Genomic DNA, 22,110 nt, shown 5'->3' on the forward strand with positions numbered 1-22,110 from the left:
TTACGCGGGTGGAGCCGGTGGAGAGTGTCAGAGTCAGTTAGCGGAAACTCAGATGAGCCAGCCACAGGGGGTAAGCAGGACGCAATGAATGGCACTGAGATTTACGCCAGGTCAGCAGCTCATGGCAAAGCGCCGGAGCTGCAGGAACATTCGGTTGTCGATTGTAGGCACGAAGTGCGATCCAGACCATGCGACACATCAAGGTACTCCGACCTGGCCAATGCTTCTTTGATCCTCACGCATCGCGAGGTCATCGGACCGCGATCAACGGCTTGAGATAGTACCTTGCAAGATACTGCATGTAACTTCATGCCGGTGCCTGCGCACTGGTATGCTGGTGTCTGCAACGAAATAATATTAGTGGACGACAAATTTCGGATGGTCTGACATTTACGATGTAGATTCACATTGGGCCCAGAGGTTTTCAGATTCACCAGTGTCGGTTGCCGTAAATTTGAAGAATTGTACGTGAATTTGGGTGAATCAGGGCTATTCAGACTCACTTTTAACTGCAGCCTTCTTGATGGGTGGAGAAGCAGGGTACGTCGCTAGGAAGCTTGTTCTGGAATCTGTAGCGCTTGAAGCTGGGTTATTGTGCACCACTAACACCGCTCACAAGGCTCGCAGCGCCATGTTCCTGAGGATAACGAAACAAAGGATTTGAAGGTGGCAACAGAGATGATGAAATATGGCGAACCGGATATCTGCCAACAAGTGGTTTGGTAAAGAGTGGGCAGGTGGTTTACTTGGTGGCAGGGTGCCAATGCGATGGTACATATGATGGGCCTGCAGCTGATATCATCGTGGGAAACAATAAACCCCTGATCCCCGTATATGTGACAGTCCAGTCGGACCTTTAACGTTACTCAGATACCCCCCAGGCCTCGGCCTCAGCGTTCACGTTCAGCTCTAGGCCTCCAGCTTGATGCGAACTCACATGCCAGTTCATGGGGACGGTGAATTCACACCGCCAATCGCTTCAGTTGAGCCCATCGCAGTGCCGAGTGTGTTGCCGCATCGCTCTTTGAAACTGGCCGAGGTGCCGTTACGTGCAACATGCTCTGAGCAACTCCCGGAATCTCTAAACTGACGTAGCTGGTTCGTAGGTATATACGATCGATATTAAGAGATATTATCTGGGCGTAGTTATGCTCCTAATTGTGGTCGATCTGGTGCGTGACTATTAATAATGGTGACATGAGGCCAACACCAAGCATACGGATAACCCCTTCCGTCAACCTTCTGTCCTCGTTACTCCGCACTCTTACCGCACTCGTTCAGTACCTCGCCCAGTTCGTCCACCCGCCGCCAGCTACAATCAAAATCAGATGCTTCTCTTAGGTTTACTTCGCTCTTGGCAATCTGTTGCATTCATTTTAGTGTTATTGCTCTCATCACTTATCTCGGTTGATGCATGTGAGTGTTACCAGGCTTCTCGTCACCGCGATCGGTACTCACAGAAAACCGGACTGGGCGTCAGATTTTATAGTGAACCAGCCTGGATCATCTACATCCTGGAAAAACGGTTCCCCTTATCCGGTCTCATGGACGCTTGGCTTGCAGGATGGCTTTGACACCTTCGATATTGAGATAACCCGGCTTAGTCGAGGTGGGATCTATTTTGTAGCAAAAGAACGTAAGCTTTCATACTAGTTCTACCCAGGGCAACTTTGACCGTTTTAAACAGTGCCGGTTACTATGAGTAGCCTCAATGTTGTTCTCCAAGATGTACCAGCAGGCGACGACTATTTTCTTATTTGTATCAACTCCACCGCTGGCGTTACCTACTCTGTTTCCTCTCGTTTCTCAGTTGTAGACGCCAATGCCACAGGGAGCAACCCAAGCCCCGCTTCAGCCCCAACAGTTACCGTTAGTGGGGTACCCAACCCTCTCTCTCAGTTTGCGCAGACATTCGGACCTTCCACGAATGGCGTTCCACACCCGGGATGGTCCGGCATCAGGAACCAGGTCACAGCCATTAGTGTGGCTGTGGGAGCTGCATTGATTGGGGGCGTCATGATACTCTACTAATTTCTCCCTCAGTTCATTATGGACTATTCCCTTATGTTCCCGATTTCATGGGCGGTCAAAATTATTGTAGGCAATCGACCGGACATTTCATTTACATAAACACACTCCTTCGAAATATGTACTCCACAGTTCACCCTATCCTACGTAGTTGGCTCTTGTAGTGATCGATTTTCTAGTTGTTGAGATCGTATGCCCTATTAACTGGTATCGCGCAACAAAAATGCAATATATAAGTTATTCGCGCGCTAGCACGCTATCTCAAAATACATCAAATTCATTGTGACCAACTCTTATCATACATGCTAGTACCTAGCGCTATAGCCTGGAACCTACTTGGTAGTCATTCACGGTGAACGTGAGACATGAACGTCATATAGTGGGTTTCTGGGTAGAATACATCCAAGTAAAGTCAACCGTCGGCAAGGATAACGATTCACCTTGACGCACCTAGACATCCAGGGGATCAGGAACTGGATTGCGGCGCCAGTCAAGATACCATCTCGGTTCCCCTTCCAAACTAGTGAACTTAAGCGCAAACGCTTTCTCATTCTCATGCACCACTCTCCCTGGGTCAAAGTTGCAGTAGAAAGACATCACTATAATCGGCTTTCCCTCCTTGCGGCCATACACGGGCGTCAGTCGGGTCGACTCCCCGAAGATCTTGCGGATGACGCCGATAATGAAGATGCGATTCCAGGCGTGATCGATCCCCTCGCTGCGAGTGCGATCGTGAGAGAGATCAGGGTAGAGAGGGCTCTGTTCTTTCACGAAGGCTTCGAGCTTCCCAAAGTCGATGGGATAACCGAACCAGAACAACAGTGGTCTAGGTTTCTGCGAATGGGTAGGAACCGTAGGATAAGACACATCCGGGAGCGTGGTAGGGAAGTCAAAGCTATGTAGCTGGCGCGTGTCCTGCACTTTGTGAGGATTAAGTCAGTATAAAGTCGATTGACGTACCTTGCACCGTGCAGGTGTGACCTCGAAGGGGATGGTTGGTGTAGTCATGGAATCCGAAAGTATCGTGTAGTATCCCCTGAGACTAAATACAATGTGGCAGATTAGCTTTTGACAATGGGGGACAGCTGCGCGTCATATAATGGGGCCGTAAGGGGAAAATCCTTGACAATTTACCGTGACCAGTCTATACCCCTTGCGTCGAGCGTTTTACCCTTGACATGACGAACGACAGTTTCGCTCTTGGACCCTAAACAGGCCTGGCCATGGACCGCCTAGAGCGAGGTTCGTCACGGTTACCTCAGGTTGCCGACCGACTCGGATGTGACATAACGGAGATTTGTACTTCGTCTTCTATATGACGCTTTGTGAGATACAGCAACATTTATGACTTATCTGAAGGTTTGAAGCTCGAGGTTAGCTTGAGGCAAAGCTGGCAAGAGCAAAGAGACTCCTGAACTTAAATCACCGATAAAAATGGCAATATTGGACTTGGCCGAGAAGGGAATCGACTAAGCCTTATATGCGTGACGGGCAAGCTGCATGTGGTCTGGGGTCGAGGCGGTGTGAAGTTCGGGGAATGGCGAAATTCACTCAACACGATCAATATTAACGCGATACACATGGAACCTGCCGTTATATGTTGCAGCCTCTGTCAGAATACCCTGACTGCTTGTCAACAATGGCGCCGGGACGTGAGCATGACGAGTCTCAGACTCGTGCAATTCAGTCGTAACGCTATTTTGATAGTAGTCGTGCCAACGATGCATTTGCATTGTAGCTTACCCAGCTTGGAAGAACGATTCAGTAATTCGAGCTCAACCGTTGAAGGCGTTTCCAGCTACTGCAAAGGGCCATGAACGTTACACTTCCGTAACCTCGCCGTGATCCCAGGCATCAATCAGAAGTGTGTCGAGACAATCGGTACCGCTTCTGCACTATTGATAGGTTAGCTTGTAGGGAAAATCAAAAAATCTGACCAAAATTATACCTGGATCTCCGCAGCCTGGGACTTTTCCAACGCCTCCTCAGTCGACTTGGGCGCTTGATTAGAGTCGCAGCCATCTAAACTCTTCCTTTTCCAATCTCTGGATGCAGGCAGCGATTGATAATGAAACACCTTCAAGCTCGTGATAACGGCAAGTTGAATATAGTCTCGGGCATAGACCATGGATGAAAGGACGCGCAGTGAGTTTTGACGAGAAACCATCAAGTGCAAGTCCTCCCGCTACACGGAAGCGACTTCCTCGAACAGCACCTATCGATAACTTGTATGGCTTGGTACTGCCATCAAAAATGAAGAACTGCTTCTGTCGCAGAGCATGCTGTAGATCGACATAAAAATATTGACTTGCATGTTGCTCCAGTCGCAAGCTGTGGGTTCGACAACATGATGAGAACTCCTATGTTAAAGGAATGCCTGACCGTCACATTCCGTCATCACTAGGGCAACGGCATTCAAACGATTTTCATCACTTCCGATTTGCAGTTTGGCCTCCACGTAAACGGCCGTGGGGCGCCAGATGTCCCAAAATGATATACAATCCTGCGTCTTGTTGTAATGCCGTGCATGAACTCTGAACTGTTCTGGACAGAAGTACCAAACTGGGTTACCGCGCGATTGAAGATCTGATGGATATTTAAATATTCAGCGCTCCGAGCAGTTAGAGGAAAGATGCGTACAGGAGTAAGGAAGCGTGATCTGGCTTCTCCTGTGGTATGGTTTTGCAAAAGTACCATGTTGAATCAGTAAAACAGTCATATCCATCGTGATGTCTTTGAAAAGCGTAGTATGAATTTGGGAACGAGGGAGCATTACCGAATTTCCGTAGAGGACCGAGGTTGCAGGCCAACGAATGGAGCAATGTCCGAGTATTTGGCATCAAAAGAAACTGACGTTCATGATCAGGCCCGTTTCTGAGAATGTGTTGAGCCTCCACTCTAAACAACGAAGTGAGGGTCACTCATACCTGACAATTAGCTAGCCTTCAGCTCCTTCAAATCAAACTCGACTTTATCCATTAGACATGGTATAGCAATTCCAGCTCACGTTCGACCATTCAAATGCTCGTGCCATGTGGGGTTAACGCAGATGGCACTCACATCTTCCCCGTTCTACCAGGAAGTGATTGTGATGAATGTATACTGTCAGCATCGCAGCCACTCAAACAATGAGATACAGTCGGCGGGGAGGATCAGACACACGTGCCCGTTTCAGAAACGGGAATCGCTCGTTTTGAGACCGTCATGAGCATTTTGTTGATACTCCAAAATCCGGTCGGGCCTTTAGATGACAATTCTAAACAAGCCAGCTAGCGAACTCCATGGCATGTCCGGACTGAAACCAATGAGAAACACGGGCGACTCCGTGTAAACAAGTTGGAAAGGGTGTTGGTACAGGGTGGTGTGACAGAGTCGTGGGGGTGCTCGCGAGAGACTTGGTACCGGTATATACACTATGCATGGGGGAATTACATGGGGAATCGTCAGTCTAGGAGCATACGAAGGAGCAGAACTTCACCGGGGGTCGTCCTTAAGCTTTATATCACTTCTGGTGACGTTGGCAAAACTGACACTTTATAGCTCCTGCACCTCATGCACACGCCCCAAGACAATTGGTCTCTGGTCTGACATATTCGATTTCAATTCATGACAACATGCACGAATAGTAAAAAGCGGGGCAAAGCCTGGGAGGGTGTTCTGGTGAGGGAGAGGGAGAGGGGAAAGGGTGGACTAAACATAAGGAGCGTAACATAGCGCTGTTTGAACCATATGTTGCCAAAAGAAAAAGTTGCAACTAGGAGTCAGACGTGGATGGACTCAGAAATTACAATCTACGCTGACGAAGAAATGCGGGATATAAACAGAAGATGAAGAAGAGCCGGGCGCAAACGAATGCCGATGACTTTGAAACTCGACGCGTCTGAAGGGCTTTAGTTGGATAACTCTAGTGTACGGCAGGAGGACGAGGGTATAAGACTCACCTATGTCGGATTCAAGAACAGAGGCGAGATACAGATGAATAGAACAGTACTTTTAGCTCGCTGCTCTCGCTCCTCAAGTCGAAGTTTGAAAGAGATAATACGGTTTCAAACTACAGGGACATAATGCCTCATTCAGATAGTGCTAGTGTCATTAGTCAGCTTGATATATGTGAGAAAGCTGACGAGTACTGCGCCACGGCCGCAGTGCAGACGTCCTTGTTGGCACTAAACGTCTATTGACTTTCCCATTTGTTGCGCGTGAAAAGACACCGTGGACAGCGCCTTCAGAGTAAGTTTCGTCCAGGATTATGATGCGTTAACCGTGACTTGATACTGCGGTTCAGAGACGCATTTGTTGCTCATTCTTCTCGTACTACTGTGGATTATAGCATCGAGGTGTCACTCAGGAGCCTACCTCAGGATGAGAGTTCTCCTCTAGGCAGTGTGGAAATAGTCATTGGATTCTTTGCTCCTCGGTGATCTCCAACTGGAGCTCTCCCAACCGCTTCTAAGCATACCCCTTTCTTCAAGCTACTACCTCCATGAGTGCATCCAAATGGCAAACGGTACTACCACCAGTACCGGGCAAAAAGCAAGCATTTTTCGGTTTATCATACGAGCACTTTGGCCTCTGTCAGGATGCGGCTGACTCGGGAATGCCGAACACCAAGAGAAGCCAAGGATGTCGATAGCCGGAGTAAACTGCTGGCCCAGTTGTGCGACGTGGTGTGACAAAGACACGGTATCGTAGAGGGCAACCTGCGAAATCTGACGGATCACTCGTCATTGGCCCCCTTTGAGTCCGTCGCCTCCTGCTGTGTCTGTCGTTGGTCTCCTACGCAGTCGAAATATCATGCATCCCAACAATCTCCTACTTACTCACAAGTTGTCAACGGATCGACGATTTCTTCGGTCGGTCGCTCAAGGTCGATAGAGGTTCAATGTTCTGATCTCCTGCAAATAGATCATCAATTTCTTTGGTCGGGAATACTTAAACTCAGCAAAAGAGCAATGCGCTCACGTCCTACTATCAACGGACGGGGGCAATAACTTGATTCAGGAAGGCTCGCGCTCGATGAGGGATTAACACAATCACGGGCTGCAAACAGTGAGCAATGACTTGGATCAGTGCAGCTCGAGTTTGGATGAGGATCGGCACGCTCACAGTTTGCGAATGGGGGGCAACGACATTGATCAGCATTGTTTGAGCTCGAACGATGATTGACACACTCATACCCTGCGAATGGTGGGCAATCATTTGGATCAGGATCGACACACTCACTTCCTGTGAACGGTGGGTAGTGACTTGGATCAGCATGGCTCGAACTCGAATGAGGATTGATGCACTCACAGACTGCGAACAGTGGGCAAAGACTTGGATCAGCATGGCTACAGCTTGAAAGAGGGTCAATACACTCACGGACTGCTAACAGTGAGCAAAGATTTGGATCAGCATGGGTCTTACTCGAAAGAGGGTCAATACACTCACTTCCTACGAACGGTAGGCAACGACTTGGAGCAGCATCACTCTTGCTCGAACCAGGATCGACAGACTCACTTCCTGCAAACGGTGGGCAAAGACTTGGATCAGCATGGCTTCACCTCGAACAAGGACCAACACACTTGCATACTGCGAACGGCGGGAAACAACTTGGATCAGCATGGCTCTTGCTCGAACGAGGATTGACACACTTACTCTCTGCGAACGATGGGCAAGTTGGCAACGACGTGGATCAGCATGGCTCTTGCTCGAACAAGGATCGACACGTTCACATACTGCAAACAGTGGGGAACGACTTGGATCAGCATGGTTCGAGCTCAGAGATCAACACGATGCCATGTCCCAAACTCTGTCAACAGTTCTTCAGCCGCTGCATCATCAATTGGTGTGTTTTACCAAGACGTAATTTAACCATGCACTGGTGCCTGTAACTGCTTCCGCTGGTCGCACAAGTGTATATGCCACATCGTGCTAGGTGATGTCGCGTTGTCTATACTTTCCTTGCTGACTTTGACCCGCTCCGTGATTTGACCTGTTTCATGGCTCGCGCTATGATGTATCCAGGATGCGAGTGAGCCTTTACAGCGTGTCGTTGGAGCAGGGGACAGTGGGCATAGAGTAAGGCAAGCAAAGTACAATGATAGTGATGCTAAGGTATGAACATCGTGGAATCTTGTCTGCATGCTGACAGCTGTGGAAACCGCCGTGGAGACCCTGAATGTGTAGTCCCTGCCCGTAGACCCCTGCTGCACCGTTTGCAAGAGACTTCGGAGCATCCGGATGTGCAATCACATCACTTCGTGATAAGGACAACGTTGCGCCCTTGCTTATCAAAATCACTTGCAGCAATTCACTCGCCACAAATTTTCCCGATCTCAATCACCTCTTAGATCTTGCAAATTCATCATACATCCTTTGGATGATTCGGCTGGATTGCAGCGCCTGCTGCATCAAAGAAACGTACAAACATTTTTACCGGTCACTCCTTGGCCTGGTCTGTCCTTGTCACTTCGATTGAGATCCTAGATGCCAGTGCCCTTGAGGCTCGTAGCGACCAAACTTTCCCATAGAATCTACAGGATAAACTTGCGACACAAACCTAGCTATTCCTTGAAATAATAATATATGTTTATGACATTCTATCGCTACAAGATATACTACTGTCATGAATAACTCGAGGTCGAAATAGAAATAAAAATTAGCATTCTGCTGTCTCCCCCAAGTGAACGCGTCAAGATCACTGCGTGGTACAAAAGACCTTGTGTAACAATGCATGTCATGATTCGTAATTCCTCTAGACCAGTCAGAATACATGTGTTGTACAGTGGGTGCGATAAGTTCTTACATTAATGTCTTTGACATCGTTTACGACTGTTAGCAAAAGCAGAAGCCGACCGAAATCTCGCCTTTGTTCGGCGGACGACCGGGACTGAGCTATAAACCAGTCCAATGGTATTCGCGCGCCTCGAAACAAGTATCAAATCAAGCGTGTTGTACAGTCCGCGTGGGTTCGAATGACCACAGCTTCAAAGAAGAGTCCTTGACATATGGAAGTGGTCGGCGCGTTGACACTGCGATAATATTCTGGCTCTCAGAATCCGACTCCTGGTCTGTTGAATCCTCGTCGGAGCTATTAGAATCACCCTCCCTCATATCCTCATCAAAATGGCGTGAGCCCGATATTGACAGGAGATTAGAGCGTAGGGGATGAAATGCCACGCAGCCAATTACATCTTCGGTCGTAAACATTAGTTATAAAGGGATGAATAGGGATGTTTGATATACTTGCCTCCGTGTGCGTTGAAAGTCGTCTTTGGGGCGATGTTCTGTGACGAAATCACTGGCGACTGTTCAGAACCCAGTTCGTCCGAATCTTCAAGGTCAAACACCGAAACACATCCATCCTACAACCAGGTTGTTAGCCAGAAAGCCTGAATGACAGAGATCTGAGAAATTGAAGTACCTGATCACCGACGCTTAACCATCTTCCAGCGTAATCTATGTCGAATTCGATTTTTTGATTAGTCCGGGTTTTGCGAGGACCAGGGGCTGCCTTGAAGACTTTTACAGGTACAGATGTATCGCTGCGAAGATCCCATGCATATATAGCATCGTGTCGACGAAATGCAGCATATAGAATGTGCGGTTTTGTGGGGTTGAACTTTAGCTGCGAGGAATAAGATCAGCTTTACTACTAATTCTTAAGGCGACATGCCTGCGTGACTCCGGAATGAGAATCTGCGCCTCCTACAGGCATGATAGCTGCTTGGCTTGACTCCGAATACAATGCAATATTATCCATCGCTTGTGAGGAAGGCGTTAGGCTGCCGATCGCGTAATAGTCATAAGAAGAGGAGAAAGCTATGCTAGATATGATGCCTGACTCGGAAATCAGATCAAAATCTATACGAGTAGTAAACATCGCATCTTACCTTTGAGGCCATCCTTGCTTTTCTTAGAAGGCGTGGTCGGGAGCCGATCGCCCTCTCCAGGTTGTTGTATGTCGAAGATCTCGATGGCATCTTCGAAACCACAGTATAGTCTTGGTGTGCGTGATGCACATGGTGATTACTATCAAATATAAATGGAACTTGAATGGCAGGCTCACTTGTCAGCTGTCAAGTTGAATGCGAGACTATGAGGAGCGATGAACCTCTCGCGATGATCGATGATCGGGTATGAGGCCCTCAGCTGGCAAGGTCAATCAACAGTCTGACGAAAATGTATATGAACACTACCCTTCCATCTGAAGCATCCAGAAGCTTCACTGGACAATCACGCACAGAAGCGACGAAACAGTAAGCTGGAGCGTTATTGGATGATGCCCCAGGATACCAAGCAAAATTAACGACCGCTGAGGACTGCGAGAATGTGCGCTTATGGTGAGCGGAGAGCTGTGTGCCTTCAAGTTGATTTGGTAAAAAAAGCTAAATCATGCACAACACGACTGACTTTGAACGTTTGGACTTGAGAATTTCTATATCTGAGATTGTAGATGACTTGGAAAACAACGGTGCTTACATATTGAAGAGTTGAAACGACCGGTTTTCGCACTGGACGAGGAAGCTGGATCCATCTGCACACCTTCAGTGTTTCGACATTTGAATGGTGCTCAAAGTGGCTGACGGAAAAGCGTACCACCTGGCACAACGAGCGAAGTTGTCTACGAAATCAGGATCCACGTCCAGATTGTTTGTTAGAACAAGATCTGGAGGGTAACCTGAGACGTCAAACTGAGCAGGTTTCCACTCCATCTCATTTGCTGAGCCGCGACTAGTACTAGTAGTAAGTCATGGGGTTTGCCTTGTAAGGTTGGCAACGTTACATAATTGTGTCGCCTCAACTTTGCTCCAACTACTACATAGCAGCTATAGTGACTTGCGCTGCCCAGCATAAATGCCAACTTGATTATTGTCGTCAAATCAATGGCTCAAGCAATTGGATGACGTTCGAATTGCTTCACAAACACGGATGTCAGAAAGTATCAACCAATGCTATGATCTATCCTAGGTGAAGACTGAAGTTCACCATCCATGCTAATCCCTGCGCCATCGAGTCGAGGCACTGCTGCCGGTGTATATGAGCGACGAAGTTGAAATCATCCCTCATCCTTAAACACCCACGATGATGGCCAATCGACTCAAGCGAACTCGCAGGAGGAATGATAGTCTTTCCACCATTAGGCTATGAAGGCGAACTAGCATTATTTGAGTCTTCTTCGATATATCTATGTACTTCGATCCCGACTCACTACTGATTTTCAGCCAATTCTCATTTTCGGTATAGACGACGTCCACATCCAAGAAACATGCTGATACCTGTGACACATGTCCTCAAGGATCGGAAGGAACAGGACATTATAGTGTCAATCTCGATCCATCGACCGCAGATCCATCGGTGCTGCCCTGATCATCCTAGGCCAGGTTGAGATTGAAGTACTAGAGGACTTGTTAACGCTTCAAAACGTTGTAAGTGAAATGCCCAATTTTTCGAACGCACTGCCCATGCAAGGCTGACTCGTGAATCAGCAGCTTGCGATACTCTTCGATTGGTTCAAATTTCTCTGGTGTTACAAAAGGACACCAGAGCCTTGTGAATGCGATTAACTACTTCGTGCTTGTCCTAGTACTGGCGGGGCACAATGTCGACTGCAAAGGGACCCCCATCTCATCACCCCACCCACCGCGTCCTTGAAATTTGAAATGTATGCACGTGATTATCTTGAGCTCCGATTTCATTTTAGTTATCTACCTCGGAGAAGGTAGTCACATCTCTGGCACGAGAATACTCTACTCTGGCTTCTGCACCTTCTCGATATGTATTTCCCCTCCCCAGTGATATCCACGCTTGTAATGATAGACAGCGGAAATTGATGACGGCAACTCAGAAGCCATTTCAGAAAAGAATTGAACCAGTATTGGTTCTGCAATTACCGTCCGCTTAGCACGAGCGGCGAGACGCGAGCATTCTGATGGTTCGGTAAGAGACAACATATCGAATGACTACAATGATATCTATTGCAATAGCGTCGGTATTCTTACCCGGTCTTCCTGTACGGCTCTCGGACCCTTGTGCTTCGGCGACCAAAGATCCTCAAGTGTGCTCGGTCCGTGTTTGATCTTCACCTCTTCGGTTTTCTTTCAGGCACAGCGAGAGCCGTGTCCCGCGTATCCAAGGAAAGTCCTGATCTTAGCACATGGTTGCATGGTTAGTTTTTATCAGGATCGCAAGGAGCAGCTCATTGTGTCATGGAGGAAATCTGAATCTTGATACATCAATCGCAGATCAATATCGGCGCTGTTATCGCTCTCTCCAGGTCGGGCTAGTAAAGGCGAACTTGATGCCTTGAAAGAGCTTAACTGATCTTTCTATCGGATTGCCTGGTAGTGATCTGTTGCGGCAGAAAAGAGCTGCGGACCAGCAGCTTGGAATGCTCCTCGATTTGTTCAAAGTTTTACAGAAGTTTATTCGTAACTTCTGCGCTCGACGCGATGTCAATACCACTACGAACGGACCTAGATCTCTTCATCCTTTCATCCAGACATCGCAGCTGTCACTTGACACTGAAAATTCAAAATACTAATGCCGCCTCGTTGAAAATACCAATGCATGCCCGCACTTCTTCTCCCCCTTCGCACATATTTATCGCACGTGAATGTCTCGAGTTCCGATCTGGTCTTCATTTCAGTTATCTATAACCTCAAAGAAGGTGATCGCATTTCTGGTACGATAATAAGTCAACTCCTCTGCAAATTCTCAATTTGTCTTTCCCCTCCCAGAGATCTCAACGCCTGCCGCGAATGAAGAAATTGATAACGGCGTCTTGGGGCGCTACCAGACGTTGAAATTCAGAAAAGAAAAGAACATACGATCGACGTCAACGGTGGTGTCTGATTGGATCTTGCCTTCGGCAAATACTTACGGGTTCACATGAGGCATGATATTCATTTCCTTTGTGTGCATTCTTGGCCTAAACTTTAAATTAGTGATCTCTGCGTAATGGTCCCAGGGTCGTGCTCGGCGAGAAGGCACTCGACCATTACTCAATTCTGCAAGTCGTTGAGGCCTGTAAAATGGAACCAATATTAATGTCCACCTGTCGACGTAAAATACTCGACTATCCAGGGATTTTACGAACAGGAACTTTCCGAACCCATCATACATCATCTTCTCCATCTCCGAATGTATTGGAATACAGTTCGCTGCGGTTACGAGGAAGTCGTTATGGAGGGGTCGCCTGGTTTTGAGGTTTCTTCTTGTCTGCGATCATCATCGAATAGATCATCATGTGCTATTGCCCGGGATCAATCAAGAGCCAGCTTGTCCTTACCCGGCTCACGCTTCTCGTCCAACTTCCAAAGAAAAATCCCTGATGGATAGATAGATAGAATGTTCTTGACTACCAACTTCATCCAATACGACAAGATGTGAGGTACGCATGATATCGGCACTCCAACGATCAAAATTCTACCCGGGGGATGTCGCCATTCTTGTTCTTGAGATCCCCGCCTAGTACTTGGACAGGGGCAGAGAATGTTGAGCGTTGGCCAACACTTGTATTTGTCCAATCTCCAATCGTTCGGACCGATCCCATGTTGCGAGGCTCAATGTTTGACGTTTGACCGTCACCTCCGTGATGAATACAACCAGAAGCGTGGGCGTTCCCCCATACGCAGTTGGTCGTACATACTCTTTTCAGTTTCATCAAGTCTTAGCGTGTCGGCGGAAGGCAACTCGTGTATTCTGAATTTGGTTTACCCCTGGAATGAGAAAGGATAAACGTGTGCCGTATTGATTCGCCACTTCAAGCTATTGCACTGTTAGAGAAACTTTGAACAGGACTAGCGTACCTGAGATGATAAGCCCGTCTAGACCACCAACTCCACACAGCGATAGAGGCAACTGTCAAGTTTACCGCCCATTTCACTCTTAATCCTGCGCTCAAACTAAAACCAGTAGATAGATATAACCATCTCCATTGGGGGACTTGATCCGCGAAGCCCTTCGCGATGTTATGTACGTATGTTGTAAATGAGAATACAAACGACTGAGCTAAATGACGAGGAATCATCTTCCAAAATATACACGGATAGACGTGAGGGAAAAGAGACCTGGTAGGTTTGGAAGAGTGACATGCGCAGTAGCAATATTCACGATAGAGGGTAGGGATGAGGGTGAAGAAGTACAATGGAGCGGGTAAAAGAAAGGAACGTAAGGAAATGGAGGAGTACAAGGAAGGAAAGTACGTGATACAATGAAACGGATTCACTGGTGAACCCTTATCCCAAGGCATGAACAGAGCTAACGAGACCCGCGTATAGAGTCGATTACAGTAGAAAAAGCACCGATACACAATGGAGATGAATTGCGTGAAATTGGTATGACTCTATGAGTCTAAGCTGCGCGAATGCCTTGAGCGAGCGTGCCAGAATGGGTAAACAGAGATGACGAGATAAAAAGATTGCGCAAAGGACAATGAAAAAGATGACACCAAGGCCAACGAGCAAAGAGAAGCCATGCGATGCGTGAACTCTACATTTGCAAAGGGAGAAACAGACAAGACGGGAAAAATTGTCGTGAAATGGCGTGAAATCGTGTCAGTGCGTTCAAAGTCGTGCGTCAGATGAGGAATGCGATGTCGATGTCGATGCAGGATATGATGCGATGGACGAGAGGACAGGAAAAAGACGTTCGAGACAAACCGAGCGCAAGACGTAGAATGTTGCGACATCCAACTGTCTAGTACTGCTGCATGTTCCCCGTCTCGTAGTACTCCCCCTGTCCATACTCATACCCATGCTGTACCTGCTCACCCTCCTGCGGAAGAATCATCGGGGGATGCAAATAGGTCGCGAAAAGACTCTCTTCCTCCTGCGGAAGCATCATTGGCGGGTGCAGGAAATCCATCCCGTGTCCATGCCCACCACGCCCATGTCCATGCGCGTGTCCATCAGAGATTCCAGCAGCTTCAGGTAACATTGGAGGGTGCACGAATTGCGGGCTGCGTTCAGCACCGCCACCGTTGCTAGAGTGGTGCCAGAACGCGTTGTTACCGTTCCCTCGGAATACAGTATAAGGGCTGAAGAATGGGAAGTCCATGCTGCTGCGTCGCGAAGACGAAGAAGTACCTGCGCTTGTCGCACCAGAACCCGTTCTGAAACTGTCTCCTCCATAAGAGGAGTAAGAAACCGCGCTACTAGGCGGCTCTGACACGCTGTCAGTGCTCATACGACGGCGCTTGGCAGTACGCCCAGTCGTATTAGAGTTCGAGTTGGCGTTCGCAGTGGGATTGGCGTTGTTATTAGAAATGTTGCCGGCACCATTGGTATTTGGAGACGCGTTAGATGAAGACGCGTTAGAACCCACTTCCCCGTCGATACTGTCGACTCCAGAAAATGGTAACGCCTCGTTTGTGCCACTACTGACGCCAGCCATACTGGGCGGCACCCAGTTTTGGCTAAGATAGTCTGGGTGGTATGGCCCAGGGAAGGGGTTATACACCGCATAGGTGTCACCCAGCGCACCCATCAACTCGCTGCTGCCTCCCATACCCGTACCCACCATTCCTGCGCCTGCTCCCATCCCCGCACTCATGTTGTGCGAGGCAACAGGTTGAGTGGTACTGTCTGGTGCTAGAATTGGCGAAGGCGAAGGCGTAGGGCGGCGTGAAACGCCTGGAGACGCAGAGGGCGTCTGAGTTTGAGAAGGAGTTTCGGAGGGAGTGCCTGGCGTGTTAGAAGCGCTTGGGGGCTCAGTGAGGGAGGAGCGCTGTGCACGAGCGTCGTGTCGAGAGCGCTTCCGAATAATATCGGATTTCATACTAATGGGACGAGCAGAGCCGTGAAGCTTGTAGTAGAGGCCGCATCTGCATGTATATAAGAGATTGGTACGAATATAGAAGGAACAACAAATGAGAACTTACGCGTTGCAAACGGTCTTGCCTTCATCGTCCTTCCTCCACAAAGGGGTTGCAGTCGTGTGACAGTTGTAGCACTGGGCGCTGCCTGTAGACACGGAGTTAATATATATCCCCTCTCAAAAGCCCACTTGAAAGGGCATCGGACTTACCAATGATTTCTACGACTTCGCCCCTGCCTGAACCTAATCCCATGCCCGCAGTAGCAGTCGCAATGACAGTCACAGTTGTAGTCGCAGTGACACTTGGGCCTGCACTCGAACTCGAACTTACACCAGCACCCTTGGCTGAACTTGCGGTAGCGATATTTGAACTCCCGCTGATACCTGCACTTGGACTCACACTCGCAATAGCACTTGCACTTGCAGCTGCCGCACTCACACCGGGACTCACCACCTCCACGACCGGCGTCGCAGAAGAAGAAGAATGCGGTGGCGCTGCAACCGAGGACAACGTGGACAACGCAGAAGCCAAAGACGACGCACCACCGCGTCGTCCTTCCCCATGACTAGCACGCATGGACTTTGGACGCGGACGTTTATGCTACCAGAGAGAAGAGAAACGAGATGTCCGCTCAGCAAAGTCCATACGACGTATTTAGATAAAATAACACTCACCAATTTACAATAAAGACCGCAAGCGTTGCAATTCAATTCGTCGTTCAAACCCCTTCTCCATAGAGGGGTATGGGTAGCGCCGCAATTGCTACACTCAGCCTTGACGCCGCCGGGAGCAGTAAGTGTTGCCTTTCCTCCACCCGGTGCAGCGCCTCCGAGGGTGAGAAGTGGATTGAGGCTTGTTGCGGTGGCGGAAGCAGGCACTGTCGCAGTTGCAGTATGTTTCGCGCTCGCAGCAGCAGAGTGCTTGAGAGCAGATGCTGAGGGAGCAGCAGACGAGGGACTCTTCACGCCCCCAGAAGCACGCCGTCCAGCTTTACCAGTCTTCTTAGTGGCAGACGTTTGTACAGTTAGTACAGGACGGTTTGTGGGCGTCTTACTGGAACGGTCCTTGCCACGAGTACGCGGGTGCGATTGAGCGTGAGTATGAGAGTGAGAAGGAACTTGCGGGACCGGGAACGGATCAGGAGTAGATGGCTGAGGTTGCTGCTGCTGACGAGAATCGCTCATGAGAACGTCTTGTTCAGCAGAAGCTGCTGTTGCAGACCCGCCAAGGAGGGACTCGCCCTCGGGTTGGGTGGAGACATTATTACTGTTGCCGCTATTATATTCGTCGTACCGCATGACGACGTCGCCTTCTTCGTTGCCGTCCTCCTTCGTATCGTCTAGTTGCTCGATGGGGGCGTCAGCCATTTGGTCGTCTTCACCATCGTACTCCTCGCCTAAAAGTTCGTCTAGAGGAAGTTCAATAGTCGGACGGTAAATGCTAAAACCAGTTGCGCAGCCACCGCTGACACCTTCCCCGTAGCTCATGGGGTTAGATAGGGTGGGGGTAGAGTAGAGGATAGCGGTTGGACCGAACGAAGTACTAAAGATGGGAGGGAAGTGAAGTTTTTCATACGAAGCGGCGAATTTTTCGTAAGATGAGTCGTTAGTTGTAGAGGAAGAAACACCGTTCTGGTTGGATGCGGAGTCGGAAGAGGCATGGTTAGTGCCAGAGGATCCGTCACCTCTCCTGCGCCTGCGACCCTCTCTGAACTCAACGCTAGGTCTGAGGTCTGGCTTGGTGGGGGTGGAGCCTTCGCCAGAGAAGGTGTAGGATGAAGATGAAGTTGCAGGGAATGAGCCGGGGGGAGCGTCGATACTGAATGTAAACTGCATTCGCTTAATGGTACCGGGCCGGGCGTTCTGGGAAGCCTCTCGGGAACGTTCGCGTTCGACTGCACGTTGACGGATGAGGTCAGTTGAAGCGTTTCTTTTGAAGTCGGGTGCCTCGAGAGATTCAATAGCACTATGGAAAGGGATTAGTTTAAGAGGCTGTAGGATGAATGAAAGGAAACATACCGGCCCTTCTCTTTGTCGAGTTTGTCACCCATGTTCTTTGACAACTTCTTGAATTCGCGTTTGGACTTTGCATTGTCTGTGTCGACCATTAGGTTTTGCAAGTGCCAAAGTCGCCAAGAAAGATTCTCGAGGCGTTGGCCCTGCTCGAGATATGAAGCGACTTTGGTGCATACCTATGAAAGGGGTTAGTAAAAATATTAAACGAGATTAGATATGAAGATAAGTACCTTCCAAGTTTTTGTGAGTGACTCGGTGTCGCTCAAGTTGCTAAAAGCAACAAAGGACTTGTTACCCTATACACAGGAATAGCGTTAGCGTTAGCGCTTTCATGAATTTAAAAAAAGGGTGGAATGACCTTGAACTTGAGGTTGACTATGGACGGCATGGACTGGTGAACGTCCAGAGGAACAACGAGGCAAGTAAACGTTAAGTTGCGGTGTGCTTGATCAGAGTATAAGAAGACTTTGATTGGAACGGGGAACCCAGGCGTAAAAGTCTGATGCCGGCTGTTTTGCTTACGAGATCGGTTAATAGCACGAGGCCCATCAAATATTTCATTTCGTAAAAAATTTATGATTGTTGTTATTTTTTTTTTGTTTTGACCCCTCCAATCGTACCGGGTATCCGTGCCTCGACAACGTGTCCCGGTAAGCCAATTGAAAGTGAATATAAATTTGCATTGCAAGTAATTGAACATTGTAATTGCATACGACCGCCTTTACCCGAGTCATCCGTTCTATGGTAAGTACTAGTCAAGAGGTGAACTTCGTTGACTTCTCTTCTCAAGTCAAAACTTATACCAAGTTAGGTTACTGACAAGTACGCCTCATGTTCTTCACGATGCTTTTCATCTCCTCCACAACAAACCCAATCTCAATACCCTGTACCCTACAATCCCGGTTCCCCGGACGACTTGATCCTTAATTAAACGAATACTGCACAGCCTCGCATCAGACATCCATCCATTCCAGGTAGCACCCCTGTCGTTCAACCAACTGACTGCCTCGAGGCCATCCCGCGGTCATTTCGCTCAATGTCCCAAGCACCACCGTGCCGCACAGTGCCCGGTCTTCTCTTCTTCACTCCCACAGCACTCTTTGCCGCCGGCCGATTCTCCCCGTCGTCTATTCCATCCTCTATCCTTCTTATTTCGGCCGTCAATTTCAGTACCAAGCTCATCCGTATGATGGTCGTCCAGTACTCCGTCACTGATCACCGTCGTCCCACTAGCATTTTACTCTCCCCCAATCACTTCTCACGTCGCTTTTGCATTTGCTCTCTTCACTCTCCAGGCATGGCCATCGAATGACAAAGGGGAACCTAGTACCCCTCCTCTCTCGCACGTTTCTCTTCCACCACTCGTGAGTAGCCAGATGGTCTATCTTCAAATCGTCACTTTCATATCTTCAGTCTTTTCGGGCGGAACAAGTACCATTTCATATTCTGGAATGTTCAGCCATATCCAGCTCACCAAAGGACTTTCCCTTCATACGCCCGACGATCTCCGCCCTCTTTTATGTACCGCGATAACTAATACGTGTGGGGGAACGTCCCTCCTTTCATAAACAGCGTCGCCACCGTCAGGGCATCCCAATATCTCCTATGGGACTCTGATCATATATACATAACGTCAATCACTCGCCACGGGGCCTGAACCAGGCGACCCTTCAAGCTCCACCATTCGTAAGTCACTCCTACAATAATCGTCGCTTGGGAAACTCACTACCAAAACAGTCTTCGACTGACACGTACATATGTGGAGTAGTACGACCAGCTGAGTTCATGTACCATCAACATACGGCATAGGCTCTTCGCTCGGCCGCTCGTAAGTTGCCTTTCTTTTGGGTTTGCTTATCGTTACTCCAAAGACGTACATTCGGGCATTCCTACCAATAAACGCCAAAGTCACCGAATTAATGGCATCGCTGACTGGCTCGTCCTATGAGCAATCACTGCTCGCCCAATTATGTATTCGATGTCACTACTGCTCCCGGGCCCGGACCTACTCGTCATTGATACTCCACTATCGCGAGCTTATAATTATCTAGGTGCAGCGTAATCCCAACAAGCTAGGCTTCCCCTCCCACCCCCAGCTCATACATTACGATCAAGTACTAAACTCCACTCCACAATTCCAAAGTAAGTTACATTGATCTCCCATAATGATCACCAGCCTCGATCGGGATCGCTCTACTGCGGATTTTACACGCAGTCATTAACGTACATACGTTATGTTCATCTCAGCGGTCGTCAGATAGGGGGACACCACGAATATAAGTGGACGTCGTTGTATCTTTTTCTCGCAGATCATGAATGAACATTCGCCGCCAGTGCTTCCAAGGTCTAGAACCAAGAGCATAAACCACGTTGTCTGTACTTGGCTAAATTATCGCACCATTGTACGTGCCGACTCAGATAAAGAACGCCTACGTTGGACTAGTGCATGTCTTAAATCGTCCGTATATATGGTATGGGGTATGAGATAGACTATATTTTCGGGTGCCGCAATTGTTCATCCGCTAGTGACGGTACTTACCTACTTCTGAGTCTCTGATATGATTCAAGATTTTCTGCCTCGAACCGAGCCCTTGGAGCATGAAGAATCATGGTCCAACGCCTAGAACTTCATCTTCATACCCCTTGGAGCGCTATTCATCACAGCCGAATCAATATTCATGACCTCATGTCCGGGTACGAAGAATCTAAGAAGTCAGTCAGCCAGGGATTCCACTGGCACATGTACACGGTGTTTTGTAAACAGTAGTTATTCTCACCAGAAGAACCAGGAACTAAAGTTAAAGCCATCGCGGCAACCATTCAAGTTAGGAGCAAGGGCGCATAAACGCCAACTTTAAATAGAATACGCGCGCCTGCGTACTTCCATGATGCAAGGTACATTATGACTCGAGTGATTATAAGTGGCTCGTCGGACGAACATAATAATGAAAAGGCCCATCAGACGACCCTGGACGTGTATCTGATCTGACCATTCGAAAGACGTTACTCACGTACGATCGATTATTGTTCGTGTGAGTCAGCTGCAGATGAAGATTCATAAGTACGAAAAGCACGTACAAGGATCATTCACATGACTGGGTGGTTCCATATACAGAACACGTCTTCATGAGTCGTAATCAGGGGCATGAGCAAATGAGAATTCGTGCGTATGTGATAGGACCCTGCGTTCGCAAATGAGGAACGTCGTACGTTAAGGCGGTCGGCTGCGTCGCCGACGGATTTTAGCGCGGGTCACCGGTAAGAGATACATACAAGTAACCCCCCAGCACGCCAAAATAGAAAAAAAGGCCAGCACCAACGCTCTGAACCAAATATCGACAACGGAACACACCTCAGCATGGCGCAGTTTGAGTTCAGCTTATATGATCAGCACATAATCACTAGTAGTCAAATCCTGACCGTTTGAAGCATCGTCCGAAACAAGACTCAGACCAATGTGTGGATGGCAGGATGAAAGGTAGTGTGCCGTACGCATTGCAGTTACCCCATGGTTACACCGAGATTATGATCATGAGAAGGTTCAACAAAAGGAATAGCGACGGAGTTAGGAGCCGAGGATTGTGTGTTGTGCTGTGCTGGTGCGGGCGGCGGGAAATATATTCTTTGTCCGGACATTGAACCTTACCGGTGTAGACCCACATGAGATTGTACTAGTACGTAGCCCTGCCGGTACCACTGATCTAGAACATGTCTCCCGTGCTGGTCGGGCATTGATATAGCTTCCACAAAAATCGGAGCTTGACCTTTTGAATACGCGCCGAGACCCAAGGATGCAGTGCGTGGCGCACCACGTTCTGCCTCAGCGCTTTGCGGTATTTTGAATCTCGCCGGATGGTCCGTCCGAGTATGAGCCGCTATAGCAGATACTGGAAAGGCAACCACAAGATAATGGACAGATATGATCATACACGTACTTTGAAGAGCCGCGACGCCAAAGGTCAACATTAGATTTAGTCGAGTTATTGCTGTGAGTAACAGTGAGTTGGTTGAGAGTGGCTGACGAATCAAAAGACGAGGACTATTTCGACGCAAAGTGGTCACGTGGTACTACATCAGCCAACTTCAGTTGTTTGTTCAGTGACGTTCAAAACTTTGTGCCCGGATGACTTCGCAGTGCCGACTTGTAACATTGTGAGTTAGGTTTACTAATAGATAACCCTGACTTGAGAACTCACGACACTTGTAGTACTGTTTGCCGCAAGGTTCAATGTAGTAGTAAGTAATAGTAGTCCAAAGTCCGATATA

The 22,110-nt window shown here is 48.5% G+C and overlaps 6 protein-coding genes across 6 annotated transcripts; 3 read left to right on the top strand and 3 right to left on the bottom strand.

Moving 5' to 3' along the window:
• The first annotated feature begins 875 nt into the window (after positions 1 to 875).
• Positions 876 to 2,278, top strand: HD556DRAFT_1320835 (uncharacterized protein). Its single transcript, XM_041301320.1, has 3 exons — positions 876 to 1,416; positions 1,481 to 1,636; positions 1,688 to 2,278. The coding sequence occupies exons 1-3, from the start codon at positions 1,329 to 1,331 to the stop codon at positions 2,029 to 2,031; spliced, it is 588 nt and encodes a 195-aa protein (XP_041168155.1). The 5' UTR covers positions 876 to 1,328; the 3' UTR covers positions 2,032 to 2,278.
• Positions 2,279 to 4,294: 2,016 nt separating this feature from the next.
• Positions 4,295 to 4,965, bottom strand: HD556DRAFT_56719 (uncharacterized protein). Its single transcript, XM_041310972.1, has 3 exons — positions 4,956 to 4,965; positions 4,669 to 4,902; positions 4,295 to 4,614 (listed from the first exon to the last, which is right to left on the bottom strand). The coding sequence occupies exons 2-3, from the start codon at positions 4,799 to 4,801 to the stop codon at positions 4,394 to 4,396; spliced, it is 354 nt and encodes a 117-aa protein (XP_041168156.1). The 5' UTR covers positions 4,802 to 4,902; positions 4,956 to 4,965; the 3' UTR covers positions 4,295 to 4,393.
• A 1,915-nt stretch (positions 4,966 to 6,880) lies between these two features.
• HD556DRAFT_56907 (uncharacterized protein) lies at positions 6,881 to 8,014 on the top strand. The gene has a single exon (XM_041310979.1). It carries the CDS (start codon positions 7,311 to 7,313, stop codon positions 7,899 to 7,901), a length of 591 nt encoding a protein of 196 aa, XP_041168157.1. The 5' UTR covers positions 6,881 to 7,310; the 3' UTR covers positions 7,902 to 8,014.
• A 938-nt stretch (positions 8,015 to 8,952) lies between these two features.
• Positions 8,953 to 10,724, bottom strand: HD556DRAFT_1428476 (WD40-repeat-containing domain protein; the record flags this gene model as incomplete). Its single annotated transcript, XM_041304715.1, has 10 exons — positions 8,953 to 9,203; positions 9,329 to 9,374; positions 9,434 to 9,637; positions 9,686 to 9,849; positions 9,903 to 10,012; positions 10,079 to 10,161; positions 10,209 to 10,372; positions 10,416 to 10,417; positions 10,492 to 10,554; positions 10,609 to 10,724. 10 exons carry the CDS (start codon positions 10,722 to 10,724, stop codon positions 8,953 to 8,955), a joined length of 1,203 nt encoding a protein of 400 aa, XP_041168158.1.
• A 3,762-nt stretch (positions 10,725 to 14,486) lies between these two features.
• HD556DRAFT_56956 (uncharacterized protein) lies at positions 14,487 to 18,335 on the bottom strand. The gene is made up of 7 exons (XM_041310980.1): positions 18,203 to 18,335; positions 18,075 to 18,140; positions 17,848 to 18,020; positions 16,504 to 17,794; positions 16,039 to 16,429; positions 15,893 to 15,974; positions 14,487 to 15,835 (listed from the first exon to the last, which is right to left on the bottom strand). Exons 1-7 carry the CDS (start codon positions 18,230 to 18,232, stop codon positions 14,710 to 14,712), a joined length of 3,159 nt encoding a protein of 1,052 aa, XP_041168159.1. The 5' UTR covers positions 18,233 to 18,335; the 3' UTR covers positions 14,487 to 14,709.
• Positions 18,336 to 18,880: 545 nt separating this feature from the next.
• On the top strand, positions 18,881 to 19,412 carry HD556DRAFT_1436231 (uncharacterized protein; the record flags this gene model as incomplete). The annotated part of the gene is made up of 2 exons (XM_041305533.1): positions 18,881 to 19,028; positions 19,078 to 19,412. 2 exons carry the CDS (start codon positions 18,881 to 18,883, stop codon positions 19,410 to 19,412), a joined length of 483 nt encoding a protein of 160 aa, XP_041168160.1.
• Between the last annotated feature and the right edge of the window lie 2,698 nt (positions 19,413 to 22,110).

Source organism: Suillus plorans, assembly GCF_016647745.1.
Source record: "Suillus plorans strain S12 chromosome Unknown HD556scaffold_1, whole genome shotgun sequence".
Lineage (NCBI taxonomy): Eukaryota > Fungi > Basidiomycota > Agaricomycetes > Boletales > Suillaceae > Suillus > Suillus plorans.

What these genes read in the sequence shown, in the direction of transcription:
- HD556DRAFT_1320835 (XM_041301320.1), top strand. Translation starts at nt 1,329, where the DNA reads ATGCTTCTCTTAGGTTTACTTCGCTCTTGGCAATCTGTTGCATTCATT. An exon ending in ACTTATCTCGGTTGATGCAT is followed by an intron (nt 1,417 to 1,480) that starts GTGAGTGTTACC and finishes ACTGGGCGTCAG; the next exon opens with ATTTTATAGTGAACCAGCCT. An exon ending in CTATTTTGTAGCAAAAGAAC is followed by an intron (nt 1,637 to 1,687) that starts GTAAGCTTTCAT and finishes CGTTTTAAACAG; the next exon opens with TGCCGGTTACTATGAGTAGC.
- HD556DRAFT_56719 (XM_041310972.1), bottom strand. Translation starts at nt 4,801, where the DNA reads ATGCTCCCTCGTTCCCAAATTCATACTACGCTTTTCAAAGACATCACG. An exon ending in GATCACGCTTCCTTACTCCT is followed by an intron (nt 4,615 to 4,668) that starts GTACGCATCTTT and finishes AATATCCATCAG; the next exon opens with ATCTTCAATCGCGCGGTAAC.
- HD556DRAFT_56907 (XM_041310979.1), top strand. Translation starts at nt 7,311, where the DNA reads ATGCACTCACAGACTGCGAACAGTGGGCAAAGACTTGGATCAGCATGG.
- HD556DRAFT_56956 (XM_041310980.1), bottom strand. Translation starts at nt 18,232, where the DNA reads ATGCCGTCCATAGTCAACCTCAAGTTCAAG. An exon ending in CACTCACAAAAACTTGGAAG is followed by an intron (nt 18,021 to 18,074) that starts GTACTTATCTTC and finishes CCCCTTTCATAG; the next exon opens with GTATGCACCAAAGTCGCTTC. An exon ending in CGAAGTCGTAGAAATCATTG is followed by an intron (nt 15,975 to 16,038) that starts GTAAGTCCGATG and finishes CCGTGTCTACAG; the next exon opens with GCAGCGCCCAGTGCTACAAC.